The 25,341-nt window shown below is 46.8% G+C and overlaps 1 protein-coding gene and 1 pseudogene across 1 annotated transcript; both read left to right on the top strand.

The window, feature by feature from the left end:
• The first annotated feature begins 2,918 nt into the window (after positions 1-2,918).
• Positions 2,919-13,740, top strand: FGF22 (fibroblast growth factor 22). The gene is made up of 3 exons (XM_069101872.1): positions 2,919-3,648; positions 9,807-9,910; positions 10,122-13,740. The coding sequence occupies exons 1-3, from the start codon at positions 3,387-3,389 to the stop codon at positions 10,314-10,316; spliced, it is 561 nt and encodes a 186-aa protein (XP_068957973.1). The 5' UTR covers positions 2,919-3,386; the 3' UTR covers positions 10,317-13,740.
• An 8,529-nt stretch (positions 13,741-22,269) lies between these two features.
• LOC138176582 (small kinetochore-associated protein-like) lies at positions 22,270-23,387 on the top strand (annotated as a pseudogene).
• The last annotated feature ends 1,954 nt before the right edge of the window (positions 23,388-25,341 follow it).

Raw genomic sequence — 25,341 nt, 5'->3', positions numbered from 1 at the left:
GCTGGGAGTCGTGGTCTCAGCTTCCTCGGGGAAGTGCTACTCCAGGCGCTCCGGGGGGCGCTCACACTACAAATCCCATGGAGCCATGCGGAGGGCGGGGAGGGGCGGAGGTTGCCGAGAATATGACTTCTGATTGGCTTTGTCGTCTATCCATCTCCCGCTAGGCGTTTAGAAAGGCGGGCTTCCAGTCCTTTAGCGTCTGCTACTTCTCCATACTTCCGGGGCGGGGTATGGAGGGGAGGCGGTATTCTAGTCATCCAAGTGGTCTCCCCTTCCCCTAACGCTCTCCTTCCTCCCAAGATTGTTCTGGGCCCAGAATAAAGTGCTTGAAGTTTACGTAAACACTACCTTTTCATAGTCGCAAGCACGCAGGCTTCTCCTAGTCCTCCAGTCTTCCTAGGAAACTCTGGGTCTGCCCCCACCAGCCCGTGTCCACTTCTCCACTGGGATGACGGTGCTGTTTATTAGACTGAGATTTCCTTAAGCACCTCCTTTTCAAAACCTTTTCACCTCCGTATCTCTAGGGCTGAGCACGGTTCCTAGTACACAGTAGGTGCTTACTCAATGCAGGATGAGTGACTGAGCCACAGTAACCGAGGTGCTTTTGGTGGGGCAGGGATGGTTTGTTCTTCCTTCTCCAAAAGGACCGTGGCATGCAAGTGAATTGGATTTAAGCGAGGGACAGGGAGTGGAAAAGAGGGGTTCCACGTTTTTGGCAATGAAGCCTCTACTGGCCTGCCCTCACATGACCCTTCGTGGGAGAGGGAAGATCGAGAATTTAAACTAGTGACCAGGCTGAATGGGGCAGGGCTCCTTCCTGCCGGGACTTGGGCATCCTGGCCAGACAGCCTGAGGTCCCCCCAGCTAGACTTAGGTCACTGAGTCCCCTTCCCCTGGACAACACGGGAAATCCAAGAGATGGCTCAGCCTATTTTACAGATGGGGAAGCAGCCCCAGAGAGGAGCAGGAATAAGCCAGAGCAGAGTGGGGAGCAGACTGAAAGCCTCCTGGGTCTGGGACCAGGCTGTCTGAGCCTTGGGCACCAAAGCAGAGCCCTGCTGAGACGCTCTCCTGCCATCCCACTCTGCCGGTTGGGCTACTCATGGGTGTCACCAAAGCTCCTGCCAGGGTATCACCCATGCCTTCACCTCTTTGCTATTTAAAGAGCCTCCCCCAAGGAGGGGGGAGGGGACAGCTCAGACCTTTCACCCTTCCCTGGTCACTTGCCCCACCCCATGTCCCAGAGCCAGCCCGTGTGAATCACGGACTTATAGGTAATTGATGCATACATGCAGGGAGTTTAGAAACCATCTTTACACAGCTGGAAACTGAGGTCTGAAGACTTAAAGTAACACCCATGGCCATATGGAAGATGCAGAGTCAAGATTCAGACTTCATGCCTCTTATTCCAAATCCATGGCTTTTTCCACTATGCAACACTGCTATATCATCTTCTAACCCAAGGACTCCCACCCATTTATAAACAATTAAAAAATGAGGCCAACAGAGAAGGAACTTGCCCAAGGTCCCATAGTAGCCTCCCCTTCAATGATCTTGCATGAATCCCAACCCCACCCTCTTCCAGGCTCAGAGGATCTGGACCTATGAAAGTACTACAGATATCACCTAGTACATTTTATAAAAGAAGAAACTGAGGCCAGGGGACAGGAGACTTTTCTAAGGTGGCAAAAAGCAGCTGAACCAGGATTCTGTTTCCCCATCTGTGAGACAAGAAAGTTAGTAGGTCCTCATTGAAAAGCCCAGGTCTGAAACCCTGGAGGGCTGGGGTCTCTCATTCTGCCACTGACTCACTTATGTGACCCCGGCGAGGGCTCCTCTTTCAGGCCTCAGCTTTCCCCCTCTACAAAATGAGGGACGAGGTCTCAGCACTCTGAAGTCCTGTGATGACCTTCCTGACTCCAAGCCCAAGTGGACAAGTAGCCGGGAGATCCCTCCTTCTAGTCACTGATGCACCCCCCGCCACACACACACACACACCCTATACACATGCGTGACTTGCATCCTGACAGAGTCAGCCTTTGACACACATGGCCCAACAGACAGACGGACATACACACCTCCACCCCCGCCCCAGGATCACATCATGCCTTCCTAACTGCTGAGCAGCCCCATCTGCTGCTGGGCACACGAATACAAACACACACCCCCACACAAAAATACACAAACACGACACAGTCAGAGACACCCACGCTAATGGAAGTCCACTCTCCTGCATCATGACCCTGATGGCCTGGGGGTCTCTCTCCCTCCTACTCTCTCTCTCCTCCCCCACTCTTCTCTCTCTCCCCCCTTCTCTCGGTCCTCTCTCTCCCCTCTTTCTTCTCTTTCTTCCTCCCTCTTCTTTCTTAATCTCTTCTGTCTCCTCTCTTCCCCCCTTCTCCTCCTCCTCTCCTCTCCTCCCTCTCTCTCCCCTCTTTCTTCTCTTTCCCCCTCCCTCTTCTCTCTTTCCCTCTCCTGTCTCCTCCCTTCCCCCTTCTCCTTCTCCTCCTCCTCCTCTCCTCTCCTCCCTCTCTCTCTCTTCCTTCTTTCTTTACCCTCTCTCATTTTCTCTGCTCTTGTACCTCTTCCTGTCTTGGTCCTTTTCTCGGTCCCCGTTCCCATCTCTGTTCCTGCTTCTGACTTTATTCTGTCCCTGTTTCTGTCTCTGCCTCAGTCTCTCTGAATCTCTCAGTCTCGCTCTTATTCTCACACACTCTCATCCAGGCTCCCTCCCTCCCCCTACCCTCCCCCTTCACTAGGACCCTCGGGGCAGAAACACTGGCCAGTAAAGCCCAAAGAATTTTGTGAATGAGCCCCCACCCCGGACTCTAACAGGGCATAGTCCGTCCCCCTTTTCCTCCATTTGTTCAGTGGGGGAGGCCCCACCCTAGTGGGAGGGACTGGCTTGACTCAAACCTCTGAGATTATGAGCCTTCCATAGAAGCCTGTGGAGCCCGGAGCCAAGAGCCACCTGGCCGAGGGGACAGCAAAAGTCGGGGAACCAGACACACCCCTCTTGCTTTCCTTTCCTTGCAGCTGCCCAGGACAAGGGGGCTCTGGGGGAACTTCCAGGAAACATCTATCTAGACTTTCTGAGCCAGAAGGTACCTCCTGGAGTGTGGAGGAAACTGAGATAGAGACAGAGAAGTGACTTGCCTATGGTCACACAGTGAGTCGGGGGTAGAACACAAGCTTTCTGAAAGTGAAGTCTTTAGGGAATCAGGACCCGTGAGGAGGCTGAGCCCTGAACTAGGGCTACCAGGACCTGATCTCCATCCTGTCTTGTTGACATCCTCCCCACGGGCTAGGACATGGAGCGCCAGCGAAGGCCAGCCAGGTCCTATGGCCTGGTCAGCGTGCAAGAGTGAGCCAACCTCCTCTCTACCATGCCCCCGGGCCCCTGGCTTTGCTTGGCCTTGCTCCTTGCAGCCCGGGCCCAGAGCTCCTGGGGACCCTGGCCCAGCAGGGCCCAGCCCCCGTGGCCAAGTGACCTCAGCATTAGCATCAGCAGTGCCCGTCATGCTCGGAGCTACCATCACCTGGAAGGTGACATCCGATGGCGAAGGCTCTACTCATCCACCCACTTCTTCTTGCACATTGGGCCCAGTGGCAGGGTCGAAGGCACACGGCAACCCCACTGCCCCAACAGTGAGTAGGGCAGCCTGGAGACGGAGGCCTAGTCTGGATGGGGTAGTCAGTCCCAAATTACAGGGGGGCCAGAGGTTTCCAGGGATGCTGGAGAGTCCTAGAAAAGGTTGAATAAGAGGGACCAAGTCCAGAAGGGAAGAAAGGACTGGAGGAGGGGACCCAAGGAAATATCAGTGTTTGGCCTGAGGAAAGGGGCAGGGGGTCCCACCAAGAGCAGAACTGCAGAAGCCCTGGGGTCAGGGGGGCAGCCAGAAGACAGCCCAAGTCAAAGGATGGAGACACTTCTTTCTAAGTCTTTAGTGGGGAGGTGCCCTTCTGCCATCATATATTGTTAGACTGCCCAATCTAGAAAAAGACCTTTTTATGGAGGAGGACACTGAGGTTGGGAGGAGAAAGAATTTGTCCAAGGTTAAACAGACAACTGTGGGCTAGAACTCAGCTCTCCTGGATCCCAGCCTTTCCCTGTTCCATGGTGCAGAGGGAGCAAGGTGTCCTTGTTCTCAGTGATGGAGACCTTGCTGCTATCCTGACCTTATCTGTAAACCTCACAGGGTAGAAGGACCAGTCCCCAAAGTGTGAACTGGAGAAAGAAGGAGGCCCATAGGGCCCCAACTGTCTTTGGGATGGATGGGGTGGGGGAGACACCCAGAGCCAGTAGTCCTAGATTGGGGGATCTGAGTACCCCCAACACTGGACTCCAGGCTAATCACCTGCTGCTGTGTTTAATGAGAACCCAGTGAGTAATCACCGTAATTAAGGAGGATAATAACCCTCTGCCCTTCCCTAGCCCCTTTCATCTGGGGATCTCAAAGCACTCATTAGCCCATGTGCCTCCCTGGGTGAGGACAGAGGACAGGGGCAATTGCTTGCCAGATGACTCAGTGGTGGGCTTAGTGGCTGGCACCCAAGCATCTGGCTTCCCGTGGATGGAGTAGAGGGAAAGGTTCCTTTCAGTCAACATTCTGGGAGGTCCTTCCTAGGGATTGCAGGGGCTGTGGGGGCTGGAGTCCTGGGCCCTTCCATGCACCATTGGGTTTCCCTAAGGCATATCTGGCATCAGTGTTTTGGACATATGGACAGGGAAGCTTTTAAACTCCAACCTGAGCCAAGGATGCCCACCTCTTCCTCACCTCTGGCCCCACCTACCCCAAGGTGGCGAGTCGGTTCTCTTCTGGCTAGACTTTCCCATGACCACTCCTGTAGCCCTGTTACTGCTGATCAGCTCTGACAGGAGAGGAAGCTCACTGGACCATAAAGTCCACCCTGCGGCCTCAGGCTTCTTGCCCCTTTAACCTTCTCTGCCCACATCCTAAGGTGATACAGCATAAACAGAAACAAAACTTCCCCAGTGAAAGACAAGGACAGACACTGATCAGGACTACCTAGGGTACTCTGTGCAGTTCTGGGGACCCTTTTTAGGGAAGACAGTGAAGGATCACCCCCAGAGGAAAGCAACCAGGAAGGGGGGCAGTGCTATAAGAGGCTAGAAGGAACTGGGAATTTCTCTCCAGGAAAAGAGAAGACTTGGGGGTACTGAGGAAGCCACCATTTCGGGGTTCTCTTCAAGTTTGAGATCAGCATCATGAGGAAACAGTTAAGCCTTGTCCTGCTTGGCCCTAGAGGGCATTGTATGTTAGGGAGGGAGTCACTGACAGGCAAACTTCAGCTTAACTCTCTAATAATCAGAGTTGTCCAAAGCTATCCTAGCAAAGCAGGGAGTTCCCTCTCAATGACCACTAGTCAGAGATGTTATGGAGGGAGTTTCTGCATAGGTGTAAGGTGGACATGATGCCCTCTGAGTTTCCACTTGCCCCTGAGGTTCTATGAGTCTTTCTGATGGGGGCGTGGAAGGGGGAGGAAGCTCCAGCCCCAGTTCAGGTCCCAAGGAGCCTTAGAGGCTGCCCTGTCCAGCCACAGCCACCAAACCCCATCCCTTCCTTCTCAGACATAGCAAAGAGTGCCTGTGTACATGAGTATGGAGGGTGTGATAAGTCCTGGTGGAAGGATGGGTTCAGACTTGAAAGTTGGTACCCTGGACCCTCTGGGAAACAGGAGAAGGGGGCCAGAGGCTGCCAGAGGGTAGACTCTGCTTTCTGCTTCCTCAGCATGGACTGACCATCGAGGCCCTGGGAACCAGAGCTCTGTCTTGTCCCCAAGTCTCCAGTTATCTTTGGGGAAGAGTAGGCCATGGCCACAAGGTATGAGGTGTGAGTAAGGGAAACCAAACCCGGGAAGCAGGACAAGCCAGGGCTGGTGAATCTTGCTCTAGTCCTGTCCCTGGTGGACCCTGTGCCAGTTCCTTCTCCTCTTTGCCCCTTCACTTCATGCAATGTAAGGTGAGGAGATGGGACTAGATATCCTCTATGGGCCTTGTCATTTCTGATAATCTGTGAAGTTCTATGGACTTTTCCTGATAGGCTCTATTTCCTCATGCTGGGAAGGGAGAGAGGGCAAAGAGGGCACTGTGGTGCCAGCAGAACTGAGTGTCAAGGTCACTGGACCCTTTCAGAGGAGACACCGCAGGGTGAGGCTAGGTGTGTATGAGGCAGAGATGGAGAGAGAGATCACAGACCAGGAATGGAGGGAGGGTCCCTAGAGGAAAGCCTCAGTATTTTAGAGCTGATAGGGATGTTATACTCATGACTTTAGAGCTGGAAAGTACCTTAGAGACACCATCTGGTCAAATCTCATTTTACAGATGGGAAAAACTGAGGACTAAAGAAAGAAAGTGAAGTCATCTGGCTAGTGAGTGCATGAACCAGGTCTAACTCTAAAGCCAGGGCACTTTTCCATGACCATGCTCCCTTCCAACATAGAATACAGTGTATCAGAATAGGAAGGATCTTTAGAGATAAGCCAGTCCCTGCCTCTCATCTCACACTCATTTGAATCTTCACCCCATCCCTTACTGGGTGAGTTTGGGCAAATTAACTTGACAGAAAAATTCAGAGTATTTCAGGGGACTGTGAAGTGAGACCAGTGTGACTGAAGCAAAGGACATGTGTATAGAAATCCTACAGGAGAGTAGAGCAGGAAAAAAAAAAAGATAGATTAGGGACCAGTCGTCCCTCTTTGAACTTTCTCCTATGGGATATGGAGTCTCTGAAGAGATGTCTGAGAGCTCTCAGAAGACGACTCTGGTGTAGTGTACTAAAGAGATTCAAAGGCAAGAGAGTGGAGTTAGGGAAATGAAAAGTCCAGGCCAAAGGGGACTTAAGACTGAAATAGGATTCATGTGACTTATATGAATCTTTTCTTTTTTAAACTGGGAACTTTGAATACAAAGTTTTAATTTTCAACATTCATTTCCACAAGATTTTGAGTTACAAATTTTCTCCCCATCTCTCCCCTACCCCTGCCTCAAGATAGCAAGCATACTGAATACCCCTTCCCCCAGTCTGCCCTCTCTTACATCCCCCCTTACCCCTTTCTTTTTTATGAATCTTCTAGTGGAGATTTGTACCTTCACCCCAGTCCCAAATAGCCAATCTCCTGAGTGTCTGCCATTGCATACAAGGGCAGTCAGATCATTGAGTGTGGATGGCTCAAAGCAGTTCTTTCCTACTGCTGGTGCTGGAGCTATTTCTGATTCAGAGAGGGGAAAAGGACAGATTTATGGCATGCTAAAAGAGTCAGGAGACCCAAGTTTCAGCCTTGTCTCTTCCTCCTCCCTGGCTTCAGTTTCTCCATCTCAGACATGAAAAGGGTGGACATGATGGTCTCTAAGACTCCTTACAGAACTCATTCTCTCTTGAAGCAGAATGCACAGGGTACCAAATGCCCTTGGTCTCTACTCCCTCAGGGTACCTACTCCATTTTCCCTTTGTCCTGTAAGGCCATCTCTCTCTGCTGAGAAGGAAGACAGATTCTCTGGAGAGCTAGTGAGATAGAGCAGATAGAGAACAAAATTTGGAGTCAGGTTCCGATCCTGCCTCAGATTCCTGCTAGCTGTGTGGTCCTGGGCAAGTCATTTAACCTTTGGGCATCAGTTTCCTCATCTGTAAAATGAGGAAGTTGGACTCAATGCTCCCCCCAATGTCCTTTTTAGCTCTACATCTATGATTCTGTGTTAGATTTTGCCTAGCAGAATGAGAAGAGCTTCACTTGTAGCTTTCAGTATCAGAAGCCAGCCCTGAAGATGTGTTGATGTGCATATGTGGGGGGAGGCACCAGTTTGTGAAAGCTAAGGACTGACCCCATTCTACAGCCTGGCAACACTGTTGAATCTTGGGGATTGCCAGGGAGGTGGGAGATAAGGTTAGATAAGTAAGCAGATAGAAGGTTATACCAGGCCTTGAATGCCAGTCTGACAAGTTGGGACTTTTTCCTGTAGGTAATGGGGAACCATGGAAAATGAAGAGAGAAAAGCTAGAGAATCACAAAATACTCAAGATTATCTGGGAAGGACTTCCTAATATAGAAGAGAAACTGTCATCACTTGAAGAACCCTTAGAACACAGACGCAGCTGGGAGGGTCCTTAGAACATAGAATGGCATGGCTGAGAGGGCCCTGAAAACATGGAATGGCAAAGCTGGGAGGGCCCTTAGAACATGGGAAGGCAGGGCTGGAAGGGCCCTGAGAACACAGAATGGCACAGCTGAGAGGGCCCTGAGAACATGGAAAGGCAGGGCTGGAAGGGCCCTTAGGACATGGAAAGGCAGGGCTAGAAGGCCCTTAGGACAGAGTGTCAGAGCTGGGAGGGTCCTAAGGACACAGGATGGTAGAACTTGGAAGGACCTTAGAATATCAGAGCTAGAAGGTACTTAAGGGATTATATAATAATTACAGGAATACTAATAATTAATAACAATAATGATAGCATTTTTCTAGTACTCGCCATATGCCAGGCTCTATGCTAAGGGCTTTACAATAATCATCTCATTTGATCTTACCACATCCCTGGGAGGTATGTACCATTATGATCCCCATTTTACAGTTGAGGAAACCAAGGGAAACAGATGTTAAGTGACTTGTCCAAGGTCATACAAGTACCTTAGGCTGAATTTGAATTTAGGGCACTCAATCCACTGTGCCACCTAGCTGCTTTAATGAAATTTAACAGAACCCCCTTCCCTGACAGATGAGGAAACTGAGGCCCACAGAGGGAAAATTATTGAACCAATTGTAGAGCCAAGATTAGAACCTAGGTCTCTCAATCTCCAGTCCAGGGCTCTTCATGTCCAATTTAAATGACTTTCCTATCAGGATAAAAAAAAAACTCAGTATGGTTCAATCAAGTTCCTAATGCTGATTGGAAGGCTGCCAAGTAGAGGAGCTGAGCACTAGGAAATAAGGTCAAGTATGAGGTCACTCTCCTCACCCCTTCAATCCCCCTTTACTCTGAGCTACCCCCTCCCCACATCAGATAGACTTCACCAGTTCCCCCACCCCCAAGCTGGCTTCCGTGGTGCTCCCTCCACATTCCAGTTTGCTCCCACGCCCTGGGTCCGGCTGTCCGGCCCTGCTCGCCTGCCCACATTCCTGTGGGAGCTGGGCTCTCCCAGAACCTGCCCTATGCGCTGCTAGCCTCAGCCTCCTCCCTCCATCTTGCCCCAGCCCAGGAGAACCTGGCTATGGGACAAGGAAGATGCAAAGGTCACTGGAGGAAGATGGCCAGTGACCTGTGGTACCCACGACCTTCCTTACCTCCCCACCACTGTGAAAGACAGACTGATGAGACAGCTTCCTGGTCAGCGGCTTGCAGACAGCCCTGGTCCATCCATCCAGGAAATGGCTCATTCCTCTTTTACTAGGATTATAATTAAATAACAGCAATTTCCATCTCAATCCCCTTTTAAGGTTCACAAAGTGCTTCTCTCATAATAGCTCCATAAGGGAGGTAATGTATTATTCCCATTTTATTTAGAGATGACTTGCCCACTGAGCTAGTCACTGGCACAGCAGGGATTCTGTTTTCTCTGAGGCTCTTAGGCTACATTGATAGAGCATTTTAACATTTACAAAGATTAGCAGTCCACATTTGTAGGGTGGGTGTTTCACAGTTTATACAACAGCCCTCGGAAGAGTGGAGGCCATGTGTTATGAGAGGGGAAAGGCTTTTCCCAAGACCACCCAGGTATCACTAGGGGGGCTAGGACCTATCTCTCAGCTGCTGGTCCGGGTGCCCACGGCCCACCCCAGTGTCTTTTCTCCTCAGGCATCGTGGAGATCCGCTCCGTCAGAGTGGGCGTTGTGGCCATAAAAGCAGTCTACACAGGCTTCTACTTAGCCATGAACCGAAAGGGGAAACTTTATGGGACGGTGAGTATTCACCTGTGGGGAAGAAGAGGGGGGTCCACAGTCGAGAACGTTTCTGGAAGGAAGCTCGCTGGGCAGGACCCCAGGGTAAACAGAAGTCTCACCTTGCCTCTTGGGTGTGGAGCCCCTTCACTAGGAGGCCCTGGGTTACTAGGAAGATGGAGATTTGGGTGCAAGCCTGGTACTGCCCTGATTCTGTCTTTCTCTTCCACAGAGGGAATACAGCCCCAACTGTAAGTTTATGGAACGGATTGAGGAGAATGGGTACAACACCTACGCCTCCCTTCGCTGGAGACACGAAGGCCGGCAGATGTTTCTGGCCCTGGATGGGCGGGGTGCCCCTCGCCAAGGTGGCCGGACCCGCCGGCAGCACCTTTCCACCCACTTCCTGCCCATCTTGGTCTCCTAAGCCTGAAGAAAGGACCCCTGTGTATAGATATATATATATATATATTTTTTTTTTCCTCTATTTATTATTTTTTAAAAGACAAGCAAGGGAAAGGAAGATGCCTTCCTTTTGAAGACCTGGAAAAAAAGGCCTGGAACCTTATGGGGAGCCCCCAAGCCAGCAAGTAGAGAATGTAGAGGCCCTGAAGATTCTGGGATACTCAGCCCCCAGAGAAGGGGCAGTTACTGCTAGCTCCACGCCTCTGAAAAGAGGACCATGTATTTATTGTACAAATACTTGGAACACAAAAATCAAGGATCAGTGCAGCCGTATTAACTTGCATTTCTACAATGCCTTAAGGCTTACAAAATATTTTCCTCCCAACAGACCTATGAAGTAGAGAGTACAAGTAAAATCATTCCCATTTTAAAGAGCACAAAAATGAGGCCAGAAAAAGGAAGTGAATTGCTTAGGCTCACACAGCTAATCGGTGACTGAGTCAGTAGTTAAACCCCAGTCTCTTGACTTTAAGCTCACTGTTTTCCTCTGTGCACTGTGTACACTGTGGTGTAACCCAGTGTCATTGGGTCTCCACTTTCCTTGGGAGAGGAGAGGGTAGGGCTCAGGATCCAAAGGAGATATCTGCTATCCTCCAAGGAGGCTCTGGGCACCACTAGGTAGGAGGCCCAGCTTTGCCTTTAACTCACCAATGGAGCTGTGACCTTCCTCACTGTGGGCCTTAGTTTTCCCATCTATATAGTGAGAGACATTGGACTCAGTGGTTTTTAGCATTCTTTGTTCTAAAAGACCTTCCAACTCTGACCTTCTATGTTCTACTGACCTTCCAATATCCTTTGTTCTCTGGTCCCTCCTGACTCTGACTTTCTATGAATGTCCCATGTGTCTATAAACTTGAGCTCTGACCAAGTTCTAAGATTTCCTCCAGCTCCTATGGTCTATACTGTATGTTCTAAGGGAAAGACAGCAATAAGAACAAGCCCATTACATGAAAACCCAGATTCACAAAAGAAAATTAGGAAGGATATTTGGAAGAGGGAGCTCCCTCAGGGACTTTAAAATAGGACCGAATTTACAGAAACTCATTTTCCTCTCTACGTTACCAAGTATTTGCAAAAATCATTTCTAGATGGCCAGGGCCCAGGCCATACCTAGAATAGAGCAGTGTTATGCTAGCAAAGGTTTAACAACTAAGATTTCTGGAGAGGGAAAAAAAAAAGCATGCAGGATACACTTTTAAGTTTAGTCTGCATCATTAGCATTGACTCCATCACTTCCTTAAGTCTAGAAAATCAACAAAACAATAAGTGCTGATCTATAGCAGTTGCCAGTTTCTAAGGTGTAAATAAATATTTACAATAAAAATTTAATAATCAGGTATTGAGAACTGGTTAGAACTAGCTTTAACATAATTGACCCAAAGTGCCTCTGAGAACTGAGTGCCTCCTAGCTTCTACTCCACCATGACAGGCCCCAGGAGAAAGATGGGGTGAGGAGATAGGTTGGCCCTAAGGCTAGAGATACATAGTGACTATATATCCCTCCCTGGGGGAAATGCTTATACTTTTTCCTCTGAACTTCCTCTACTTCTCTGCCATAATGCTACTGAAACATGGAAGGGACAGATCAGAAAAAGAATGTCAGAGCAAGAAAGGTCCTTAGCTACACTAAATCCTTTTCATCTTGTAGGCTGGTGCCATTCAAAGACAAGAAGAACTCCTCCCTGCAATACATCTTCTCAAAGGGAATTTGCCAGTGTCAGGTTCTCAGAGAAGTAAGAATGACCTTCTATTTGTGAGCTTAGCAAAGTGGCCATCCCTTCCATTTTCATATGCTTGCATCACCCTGATGAGGAAGACAGGACATGAATTATTACTCTTATTTTACAGATAGGTATGCTAAGGACCCAGAGCAGGGAAGGGACTTACCCAAGGAGTCATACATTAAGTTAATGGTAGATTCAGTACCATAAATAAGGGATGGGTCTTATTTCCTAGAAAGAGGCAACTCAAGAGTTAGAATTGGGTCCCAGTCCTGGCTCCATCACTTCCTTGTTGTAACCTTCAGCATGCCATTTTCTCTTTTCAGTGCCTCCATTTGTGTGAAATAATACTAGCACAACCAGCCTCACCTAGTTGTTGTGAGCTTTATAAAGTGTTAATGAAAGACCCATGGGTGGCTATTATAAATTCATAACTTCTACTACTTTACCATGATGCTACTGAAACTTGGGAGGGACAGATAGGAAAAGGAATGTTAGAGCAAGAAGTGGTCCTCTTGTCTGTCCCTCTCATTTTATAATGAAAGAAACTGAGGCCCACAGAGGGAAAGGGACTTACAGTCACACAGTGAGCTAGTACAGAGCTCATGCTGGAACCTCAGACTCAATTCCCAGGCTGGGGCTCTTTTCATCTAATAGGCAGCTTGCTTCTCATATCTTGGCAAAACCACAGGGTTTTATTCAATTCAATTTCAACAAACATTTATTAAGCACTGACTGTGTTCAAATTGCTCAATACAGAGGATACAAAGCAAAAACCCAAAACATAACCTTCTCTCAAAGAACTTATATTCCTTTGGGAGTTCTTGTCTATCTAAATGAAGGGAGTTGGAGAACAGGAGAACCCAAGCGATAATTTTGTTTCCTCTTTACCTATAGTTATTCCCTTAATTTCTTTATATCGTCTCGTTGTTATAGTAAGCATTTCTGGCACTATATTATATAGTAAAGGATGATATTGGACATCCTTGCTTTACCCCTGATCTTATTGGAAAAGCTCCCAGTCTATCCCCATTACAGATAATACTGGCTCTTGGTTTCAGATAGATAACTTATATTATTCAGGAAAGGTTCGTATAACCCTATGTTTTCTAGTGTTTTTAACAGGAATGGATATTAATAAGAACAAGGCTGGAGTGAGGTTCCTACTCCTCCATCCCTCCATCTTTCCCTCCTTGCCACCCTTCAGCTACCTCTACCCAGGCCCACAATCCTATCAAATCATTCTCCCAGCAGGGAGAGAGGATCTTGAGTCTAGGCCACATATTACCTCAGTTCTGAATTCAAACTGTCTTCCTCTCTTCAAGGGAGAGGCCAAGGGAATTTTTTTTTCTACCCTGTCCAAAAGGAAACACCCATATAAAGACTAGGGCACATACTTGGGTACCTGGGGCCTTAATCACCAAGAAGCCAAGGCCCTTCCCAGTGAGAGAATGGAAGGATGTGGCAAGAACCAAATAGGAACCATTCTCCTGAAACAGCAGGTCTGTCTAGCATTTGGTACTCAAGCACAAAAAAAAAAGACTCATTTCTATTAGATTGTAAGCTCCTTGAGGGCAGGGACTGTCTTTTGCCTCTTTTTGTAGCCTGAGCATTCAGCACAGTGCCTGGCACATAGCAGATGCTTAATAAATGTTTATTGATTAACTGATTGATTCCTAATTCTAGGCAGCCCCATACAGATAAAGGTATTAGCTATGGAGACCAGATTGGGAAATGGACTGAATCTGAGGAGCCAGAATCATGTACAAGTGGTCTCAACAGTCAGAAAACTTCCTTTGATATTGACTACTAGAAGGTTCTCATCCCCCCTCAATTACAGGTCTTTTCAAAGCTGAACTCCTGGGTCTCGAATGTTCTGACACAGGAAATGAGAAGATAGAAGGTATTCCAGTTAAGTTAATTTAAAATATACGAGGCATTGAGGGAACACATCTTGCCCTGATGAACCTCTGAGTCTCTGGGCTCAAAGGTTTCATTATGAGCTGAAGCAGAGGGGAGGGAATTGACCTGAGGTGGAAGGACCCCTTGGATAATGAAGAAGGCTAAAGACCTAAAGCCAATCTTACATGAGGCTCAACTTCATCCTGAAACACATCCCTCTGCTGTTTCTATTATTTCTACCTCTGGTAATGAAAGTGTAGCACTGACCTATTAGTGTGGGAGGCCAGGTGGTAACAGTGAACAGGGACCTGTCAGAGGTACTGGCTTAGTCTTGGAGCTGCCACTGAATGAGCTGCATGACCCTGAGTAAGTCACTCCTCCTCTCTCAGCCTCAGTTTCCTTGTTTATATAAAGAGGATAGTTGCACGTAGCAGATAGGGTGCTAGATTGAGGCATTAGGAATCCCTGGAGACAAATCTCACCTCTCTGGCTTCCTAGTTTTTCACTTCACCTCTTTTTTCCCCTCCAATTAGGGACAATATAGTAACTAGAGGCAAAAACACAGCTAGAACACTAGAAAACACGAAATAAAATTCTGAGAGCTTCTTGTGCCTCCTGGTCTGAGGTCTCCAGTAGAATTTCATACTTGGGATCCTGTCTGGTCTTTCTCTGAGCCTTTTAAAATCTGTTCTTCTCCCAAAGTTAGGGTGCCTGTCAGACAATGTCAAGACTACCTGTCCTCTAAGATGGGACTCTAAGTCACTTAAACTCTCAGCCTCAGTTTCCTCATCTGTACAATGGAAATTAATGACAGCATCTGCCTCCCAGAGTTGTCGTAAGACTATAATGAGATCATGTATGTGAAGCTCCTTGTAAATCTTAAAGTGCTACATAAAGTCCTATTCTTATTTATCAACCTGTCGTAGTGTTTTAAAATAGATAGCTTCTCAGCTTTCTTAGATCCATATTTGGGTAGTAGAGTATTTAAAAAAAAAGATCTGTGAAAAATCAGAAAATGCAGAGAATGGCACAAAATTATTCTGAAGGGGAAAAATAGGCCCTGATAAGAAATAATCAAGCAAAGTGAGGTCGTTCAGCCCAGAAAAGGTTGAGGGGAAATAGTTTCTACCTTTGAGAATTTGAAGGTTTGCTGGGAGAAACTGTATTACATATCTAGGGATAACCAAAGAGGAGATTAGTACAGGCCTGGCACACAGTAGCTACTACATAAATGCACTATAAATTGCTTATTAAAAGCAAGAGGATATATAGCTGGATATGTGCAGGAGAACAATGGCAGAGCTGGGAAGGATCTCAGAGATTAAATCCAGCTCTCTCCTTGTACAGACAGGCAAGCTGAGGTTCAGAGAGAGAGAGAGGAAAAGGAAGAGAGGCCTGCCCAAGGTCACAAAGCCAGGGCTTTGGAACCCGAAGTCTCTTTTTTCTTTTTGGACTGGCCTGCAGTTCCTGAACTTTCACTAGCCTGGATGTGAAACTCCCTCCAGAACAGAGTACTAAATCAGGTCATAAAAATTTTGGTCACCTATGCTAAGTGAGAAAGGGATAGCATCTGCCTAAAGGCGGCTCTAGGGTCCCCCCCTTTTTTTTTTTGCTTTTTGGAGGGCAATTGGGGTTAAGTGACTTGCCCAAGATCACACAGCTAGTGTGTCAAGTGTCTGAGGATGGATTTGAACTCAGGTCCTCCTAACTCACTCCAGGGCCAGTGCTCTATTGACTGAGTAGGGTCCCTTTCTTAACTGTCTTTGCAATTGCTACCCTCTCCCCTCTAGAATCAAACAGGACAAGTTTAATACCTCTTCCACTCGTGAAGAGAGGAGAGTGCCGTCCCAGGACTGCAGGACCCCTGCCTTTCTTCATTCCGTTAGCATTTGGGATAATAACATCTAACACACATAGTCCTTTAAGGTTTGCATATATCATCTCATTTAGGTGCTATTATTATCCCCACTTTATAGATAAGGAAGCAGAGGCTGAGAGAAATAATTGACTTGCCTTTTTTTTTTTTTTAACAAGTGGCTGAGGCAGGACTTAAAATTCTGGTCTTCCTTACTCCAAGTTCAGTACTCTGTCCACAGTGTTACCTGGTCGCATCTTCTGGATTTCCAAGTTCTCCAGAAAGGGGAACCTCGACCCCTGCCCCAAAGTAGATTCTCCATCTATATCCTTTGAGCTAGCAAAAGTTGAGACTGGGAATCGTAGCAGGGTGGAGAATGATTGTCCCATCATGATTGAGGACAGGTAGGCTTGGCATTGTCTGACATGCACCCTAATTCTGGGGGAAGAATAGATTTTAAAAGGCTCAGAGAAAGATCAAATAGGACCCCAAGTATAAAATTCTACTGAAGACCTCAGACCAGGAGGCATGAGAAGCCCTCAGAGAATGAAATTCTGATGGCCAGGCATAATCCCAGCTACCAACAAGGAGGCTAAGGCTGGCATATCCCTTGCACTGAGGAGCTCTGAACTGCAGTGTCTGAAATAAGTTTGGCATTAATATGGTGAGAGGGAGGAGGGTGGCTACAAGGTTGCCTAAGGAAGATGCCAACAGAAGATTCCAATGAGAAAATAGGTCACTGACTAAAATAGATTGTTTAAAGACCTATGTAAAAGGTGGAAAGCAAGGACAGGTCATGGAACAGCAGCAGGAAAAAGAAAGCTTGGAATTAGCTAAAGCAGATATGAAATGCTAAGGGGAAAACGCCTCTTTTTAGTGATGCTGAAAAAAAACCAAATAGATCAAAGAAAGAACAGATTCTCAGGGTGAACTGGACAATGCTAGTAGGTGATGGAAACTCTTTTGCTTCTCTTTTCTTCTGGCAAGAATAACCTTTCAAGAACAGACCCAAAATAAATGAATTCATCCTCACCCTTCTTAGGGCCCAGGAAGGTACCCAGCAGCCTGCAATGAGTTCAGGTGAGTTGACCCTGGTGGGCTACATTGCTCCATGTTGAGGCACTCGCTGTCCATAATTCTGGCGACACAATGAATGAGAAACAGAAGGGACAGAAAATGCCCAGATTTTCTAAGAAGGACACTGGGTATGATTTTGGTTTCTGAATGTATCAGGATAGCTAGTCACCCTTCCAGAAAGAGAAGCAATGATCTCTACAAATTAGCATTCTCTAGACCTCCCTTTCCTCCCCTCTCCCATGCCCCCATTTCTTTCAGTAGGGACACAACCTGTAGATTGGGGAAACATCACAAATATCATCAGCAAAGCACCTTGCACATCTTTGTGGATGAGATGAAGAGAAATGGGGACCAGATGATGGTATGATTCAGGACCGATGATGATCTCTAGCACCAGAGTAATCAGTCATTAATGGGTTGTTAATTTGCTAACTTCCTGAGTGGAGTTTTTCAATGATCTGTCATTGTGCTATTTTAACACTTTCATCAACGATTTGGATGAAAGCAGAGGATAGCATGTCTGTCAGAGTTGCAGATGACTCAGAGTTAGGGGAGACAGTTAATACAGTGGATTACAAAGATCCCAAGAGACTAAAAATGTGAGCCAAATTTAACATGAGCTTAAGGTGAACCAACTTCACAAGTGCAAGGTGGGGGGAAGGGTAGGTTTGATTAGATGAGCTTGGGTTAAAAAAGGTCTGGAACCTTCAGTGGGCTGAAAGCACAACAGGAATTAAGAGTGAGACATGGCATCCAAAAAAAGAGGCAATCTTAGGTTAAGCTGAGAGAAACCTATTGTCCGGAAAGCAGGAGGTAGCAGCCCTACCCTGACCGGAAGACATCTGGAGTAATGGTGTTAGCCCTGGATGGCACACTTTAAGAATGTGGACAAGCTGAAGAACGCTAGGGACAGTGAGGGGCCTGAATACTATGCAAGATAAGCATTGATGCAAAGATCTGGGAAATTTGAGTCTGAAGAGCAGACTATGGGAAGACGGTCAGGAGAGGAACAGAAAGAAGACGCACGATAACCTTCTTCAATTATCTAAAAGGCTGTGATATGAAAGGGATTAAACTTGTCCTGCTTGGTTCTAGAAAGAAGTATGAGCTGTAGGTGGCAATTGCAAAGAGGTAAGCTTCTGCTTTAAAAAGGAGAAATTTCCTAATTCTATTTCTCCAGGTGGAATGGGAGGCCTCCAGAGGGTGTGGATTTCTCGTCACTAGAGGTATTCAAAAGAAGGCCACAAGGCCATTCCCAGGATGTACTGTATAAGAATCCTCTGTCAGGCAGAAGGGACTATGTCAACTCTTAAGGCTCTCCTCTCAGTCAGTCCCCAGCACCAAGTGGTGCTGTGCATGACACCTACAGCCGCCTGGCGCCACCTAGAGGAACCTATTGCCAAGGCCCCAGAGTGGAATCTCAGCATCTCAGATTCCCCCAATCATGTAAGGATTCTATCATTAACCTGCAAACATCTAGGGATGAGGCAACCCATTCCCCTGTGGAGTGTCTGGCTGTTAGACCAGTTTAGGCCCCTAGCATCTCTTGATTGGACTGTGGCAAGTCTTCTAACTGGTCTCCTCCGGCTCAAATTTCTCTCTTCCCCACTCAGCTGTCAAGGTGATTTTCTTCTTTGAGACTGGGGTCTCCCTAGCTCACCCAGGCTGGAAATAAAGTGGCTATGCAGGGGTCCAATCCCACTGCTGGTCACTACGGGGGCTTTTGACTTGCTCCATTTCAGAGCTGGAATGGTTCACCCTTCTTTGGAAGCTTGACTGCCCTCTGCTCCCTGGGGGCTCATTATATCAGTCAGCAGCCAAGTGAAAGGCTTCACTCACCACATCTGGGTCCCCAGGCTCAAGCGATCCACTAGCCTTAGCCCTGTGTGTCAGCAGGGATAATAGATGGAGTGCATGGTTTTCCCACAGCATAAGTCTGACCATGTCTTCTACCTCCCTCCCCAGCACCCCCGCCCCTGCCCCAAGAGCTCCTCTGGATCAAATACAAGCTTTTGTTTGGCATTTAAAACTCTTTATAACCCAGCCCTTTCCTATCTTTCCAGCAATCTCATTATTACTCCTCTCTATATGTGATCCAGCTCCCACAGAGCACCACCTCCTGTGTCCCCGTGCATGGCTTCAAATCCCACCATCTACAAAATGCCTTTGTCTTTCAGATTACGTTCATTCAAGCTGTATATTGTGTGTGCCTAGACATTGATCCGTTGTCTCCATCACAATAACATGCTCTTTTAAAACAGGAATGGGTTTTTGTTTATTTTGGGGGGTACCCTAGTATTTACCCCAGTATAGGGCAGGCACATAGTAGGTCTGCCTTATACTGAGACTAAATATGCTTCCCTGTCCCACATCATTAGTTCTAAATCTGCTCTCTGAAAAATTTAAAAAAGAAATCTAATTTAAAAACCAAACTTATCTCTAACCATTCTGCCTTAATTGCCTGATCCTAACCAATCCCTAATCAAATGCCAAACCATTCTGCCAGTTTTTCCTATACTCAACCTATCGGGTTTCCCCATTCCTGCAATTCCCAAACTTCTCCAAGGTCAATCAGTACCTGTTCCCTCAACCAAAGATGACTGTTGGCAGGACTGACTCAGGAGAGCTAGGCTGAAGCTGATTCCCAGACTTCCATGCCTCCAACAATAGCTGACATTTCCTAAAGGCAACATGCTAAGGTGAAAACACTAGACTTGGGGTCTGAGGTTTTTAAGGTCTCCCTTACTAGATGTGACTGGGTAAGCTGCTTTTCCGCTCTGGCCTTAGTTCTTCTGTAAGAGCTGAAGCAAGATTCCTTCCAGCTGAGTTTAATGGCTGTTAGGGTCTTAGTGAGCACTACAGGAGGGTAACCATGATTTACCTGGCATTCACCAGGAACAGCTTATGGAAGGGATTTTTCCAGTGCCCAAGAATGTCTAAGCAGTTGGGGCTTCTTTGATAGCAAATATTTACTAGCATTCTAAAGGAGTCCATGGAATCATGAGGATGATAAGAGCCCCTTCCCCAAGGGCCACCAGGAACCCTTCAAGTTACCAGAACCCACATTAATCTACTTGGCCACAGACGGTCAAACCAAGAATGGGTAGAAACTATAAAGAGGTCAGGTTAGGCTGGATGGATGTCAGGAAAACCTTCCTAACAACCAGAACTGTCCCAAAGTGGGCAGGGATGCCAGAGGAGGACCCTAACTTAGGAATCTTGGGGATGGATGCTTGCCAACCACAAGTCAGGAGTGGTAGGGTGGGATGTCCTTTCACAGATGAGTTGGTTTGACTAGAAGGCCACTTAGGTCCCTTCCAATTTTCAAATAAGGTGGACAGAATACAAGAAGCAATGGACTTAGGAGAGAGTATAGTTTGCGTCTTGGCTCTGCAAATTGGGCCAAATCACTTAACCTGAATCTCAAATAGGTTATGTGTAAAATAGGGTTGTGTAGCTTACACTGTTGTGGGGTTCAAGACATAAACCAAGTCAACGCCCTTCACAAACCAGAACCAAAGAGAACACAAATTTGTTAGCATGCATACACACGCACACACTCGCGCATGCGCGCACGCACGCGCACACACACACACACACACACACTTGCCAGTCTTGGTCACTAAGGCTAGGTAGCAGGCAGGGAGAAAGCAGAGCCAGAGCCCAAACATCAAAAGGAGTGGGGGATTAGGGGGAGTAGGGATTTCTTCCTAAGTATAATGACAATGGGGACATGACCATGGACCCCCCCATGGGCCTGGTTACCAGATGCAGCAACCAGCCAGTACATTTCCAGAAAAAAAAAGCCTTGTTTCAAAGTTCTACCTGCAGCCTCTGGGGAAGCAATTGCTAACATCTGGAGCCTTCCTCCTGCCAACCCCCAACGCATCTTGAAAAAGCTAGAAGGGTGCAGGAAAGGAAGGAGTAAGGTATAGGGTGAGGTGTCAACTGTATGGCTGCAAGCCAGGGTTTCAAGAGCCCAAGATCACCAGGGCCAAACCTAGGAACTGAAAAAAAATACAGGTTCTATTCCCAGGCTCTGTCACTGATCACTGTGTAACCACAAACAAATTACTTTTCCCTTATACACCTGTTTTCTTATCTAAAAAATGGGCTTTAACAGTTTACTTACCCAGGCTAGTGTGAAAATCAAATGAGATATGAAAAGATTTGAAAAGCATCACATACTATTCACATAAGGTGACACTTTTAGAGCCAGAGTCCTTATGTGGTCCCTAGACTGGGTTTCCCTGGGACCAGGGCCAAGGGATGATTGAAGGCAGGGCTCTCTGTTCCTAGAACTGAGCGACTGTCTCTGGGGAAGGGAAATTCAGTTTTGATAAGCGCCTAGTGGCCATGAGGCAGCTCGTCTGAAAAGCTAGTAAAAGCAGGCCTCAAAATCTCCTGGCTAGAAGTTGGGAAAACAAGATTTCTTCCTGCTACTTCTGGCTTCTAGATGTGACCACAGTACCTGGTGCTGAGAAGCAGTGGCCAATGACTTCCTTCAGACTTTCAGTGCTCACTGACTTACATTTGTGCTGCTGAGCGGAAGCAGGCTTGTGATGAGAGCATTCAGATTTAGGAGACAGTCAGTACTGTAGCTGGTCTGGGGTCAGAGTCAACCATGGATGCAACATAAGCCTGGAGAGGCTCACGTGAGTAACAATCATAAAACTGCCACTAAGCTAGAAAGGGATTTGGAAGGCATCTAGTCCAATCTCATTCCCAAGGCCAGAGCTCTGCTTCTAATACAGAATTTCAGAGCTGATAGGTACCTGAGGGTTTTGTCCTCTACTGGGCCTAGCAATCTTCTCTCCAATGTCCCCAGTTAGTCCCCAGGCCTTTGCTTGAAAGCTTGCAATAACAGAGTCCATACCACCATGTGTGGCTGGCCAGTTCTGCTATTAGGCAGCTAGGTGGCACAATGGATAAAGTGCAGGGCCTAGAGTCAAGAAAATCCGAGTTCAAATCTGCCTTCAGACACTTACTAACTGGATGATTCTGGGGCAAATCACTTAACCTCTGTTTCTTCATCTGTAAAAAAAAAAAAAAAAAAAAAAAAAAAAAAAGGGTAACTCCTATCTCCCAGGGTTGTTACTGTAAGGATCAAATGAAATAATTGTAAAGCACTTATTAGTACACTGCCTACTACACAGTAAGCACTGAAACTACTATTAATAATTACTGTTAAATCTGGCCTTAGTCATTCACCAGCTGTGTAACCCTGGGTAAGTTATTTCACCTGTTTGTCTCAGTTTCCTCAACTGTAAAATAGGGCCCATAACAGTATCTACCTCCCAGGGTAGTTGTGAAGATCAAATGAGCTCATATTGGGTTTCAGTGACTGAATCCGAGTAGTGATGGAGAGTGTGTCCCCAGGATGGGATCTGGGGATGCCACGTCGGCAACTGAGCACCCTCAAGACACATTTTCGGGCTATTTCTAAGAATCAGATGTCCCAGAGGTCCAAAGAGGTGGAACACTCCACAACCCTCTCAATTCAGCAGACCTAGAGAATGACTTGTACAAAAGCACCGAGCTGAGGCAGAGGAAGACAATGAATCCTGCCGTTAAGAATCATTAAAAAGAGCTACAGACCATTAAATGGGCAGAAAACTAAGAAAAGCTCAGAGAGCCATGTGTTAGGGGAAGTTAACAAGCAGCTGCACCTGAAGCTGACTGAAAGCCAGGGAGAGCTGAAGATGGAGCTGCTGGAGAAATTTCAGGATAGTTATTTGGCAATTCTGGAGAGTGGCACTATTGGCCGAGTTACAGGAACCAACAGATCCCAGAAAACCAGCAAGAAAAATAGTGTCAGAGACTGTGCCGCTCTTGGAAAGTCTGAAAGATGACAAGAAGCTTTTTTTTTTTTTTAATGAGCAATCGGGGTTAAGTAACTTGCTCAAGGTTACACGGCCAGTTATTTCTGGGTGTGGTGCTTAGTGTCGAGCCTGGATTCGATCCCCAGGTCATCCAGACACTGGCGCCGGTGCTCTTACTCGCTGAGCCACCCCTAAGTAATCGGGGTTAAGTAACTTGCTCAAGGTTACATGGCCAGTTATTTCTGGGTGTGGTGCTAAGTGTTGGAACCTGGATTCGATCCCCAGGTCATCCAGACACTGGGGCCGGTGCTCTTATTCGCTGAGCCTCCCCTAAGCAATTGGGGTTAAGTAACTTGCTCAAGGTTACATGGCCAGTTATTTCTGGGTGTGGTGCTGAGTATCTGAGCCCAGGATTCGATCCCCAGGTCATAGCAACACTGGAGCCAGTGCTCCCACTCGCTGTGCTACCTGGCCGCCCCAAGAAGCTTTTAACTAGACAGTTACAAAGCAAATGGAGGAATTACGGGGATTCAAAGGAAATATGGCAGAGGAGGAAAGTACTCATTTCCTAGAAAAACAGGCAGCATTTAATAGGCAAAGCAATGTTCTCACAGACAGCCACCCTTGAACAAATGGAATAATTACTAGCACTCTGAAAAGGGGGTTCGTTCCTTCAGGTAAAGTCAAACTATAAGAATGTTCTCTTAAGTCTTCCTAAGACAACTAAAATATCTTCAGAAACAAAGTTGGAATCATCCAAGTTTACACTGAGGGGCATTTCCACCTTATTAGCACGTGCTGGTCAAGTAGCCAGATATCTGAATCAACTGTTAACAGACAGCTTAAGATCCAACAAGGAAAAGGGATCCTGGGGTACCCTGCTGTACTTACTACATAGCAATTCAGCTCAGGGGCAGAATCAGAAATTTAGATGAATAACAGAACCAAGAAAGATCATTCTCAGATGAGAAGCTAGAAATGTCAAAAACACTTCATAGCATGGAGCCCTGAGACCCATGCTGTCATTCTAATTTGAGCCATACTTTTTTGGTTAGACCTCCCTAGTTGGGATTTGAGCCTATCTTATGGTATGAACTCTGAATTTACGCATCTTCCTTTTTATTCCTAGTCAAATTTCTGAACTTGAAATGGGTTAACATAGATTTCCCTAAATGAGGAAGGTACATAGATGGATGGGTAACATCTTCCTGAAATAACCAAATAGAATAGTGGATTTGGAATGAATTCATTACTGTGGTCCTCTTGGTCCAAATCACCTGGCGTTTGTTCTTTTTTATTTTTTCAAGCTAAAATACTTCTATAGATAAAGATTTCTTGGACTGGAAAAAAAAAAAAGAGATCATAGATCATTAGCACAGTGCCTGGCACATAGTAGGTCTATTACTATTGTTTTAGAAAGTTCAATATTTCATCTATGAACTGAAATATGGCTCTTGCACTTTCTCCCACTGCTCCAAGCTCTGCCCTTTAGAATGAAACACATCTTCCTTTTTTCATGGAACATTTGAAGATGTCAATCATGTCACACCCTTAAGTTTCCTCTTCTCCAGGAAAAATATGACCAATTCCTTGTACTGATTGCAACATGGCGTGTCTTTGGTCTTATCCTTCTGGTTAGACCCCTCAGGACATGCTTGTTTGTTCAATATCTCTTTTAAAACATGGGTCCCAACCTGAACACAGTATTTCAGAAGAGGTCTGACCAATCTACAGCACGGAGGGATTATCATTTCCTCCCTCCTAGACACCAGACATGATGAAAACAACTTCATTTCTTTTAGGATAGGAAGGGTTCAGGCTTCAGTTGGAAGCAGGAGTCCAATCTTGCTGTTCTGTAAAAGATCATAAAGCTTATCTGGCTGTCCCTGAAGAGAGAAGGTATGTAACCAAATAGACTACTTCCTGAAAAGTTAGGGGTTAGGAAGGTATGGACAAACATTGAACAGGCTGGATTCTTAAGAATGTCAGCCTTGGAAGAGTCCTCATTCCATTTCCTTATTTTACAAAGGAAGAAACTGAGGCAGAGAGGATTAACTTTCCCAAAGCTGTGCAGAAATTCAGTGCTCTGCAGAGATGAGTTGAGAAACCCAAACCCTCCCCATTTTCAGTCAAGGTCACCTTCCACTATATTAGAAAACCTCCTCAAACAGGAATTGACATTTCTTCCTTAGTTTCCAGAACTGCTGACAAAAGGAAAAGATGTGAGCAAGCCAGTCTTTAGGTTCAGTGATGGTCACCTGGCTAAGCTCCATCCCCTTCACCCACCAGCTATCTTAGCAATGAGCACTCTCACTCAGGTCTTCTCAGCCTGCAAAGACCTGGGAAACCCCAACCCACAATTTCTCTTGTGTCTTCTTCTCAACAGACTGTGGGTCTCAACCCTCCATCAGTTGAAGGGCTTTTGACAGCAACTTTGCTCCCAGGGTTTCTGCCATCCAAGTACTTGACTAGACACCTTTTGCTGTAGGTGAGGCAGGCCTGTGGTGTAGTTTGGAGACAGGGAAAATTAGTCTACCGAGTCCACCTCATTCAGCTTAGAATTTAAGCAGAACTGGACTGGGGAGGGACTGCCTGCACGTACCTTCCAGC

The sequence above is a fragment of the Petaurus breviceps genome, unplaced genomic scaffold (genome assembly GCF_028583685.1).
Source record: "Petaurus breviceps papuanus isolate PSGF00001 unplaced genomic scaffold, PetGlider_PUasm1.0 103, whole genome shotgun sequence".
Lineage (NCBI taxonomy): Eukaryota > Metazoa > Chordata > Mammalia > Diprotodontia > Petauridae > Petaurus > Petaurus breviceps.
The sequence above is the reverse complement of the archived record's forward strand: the minus strand, read 5'-3'. Positions and strand labels throughout refer to the sequence as shown.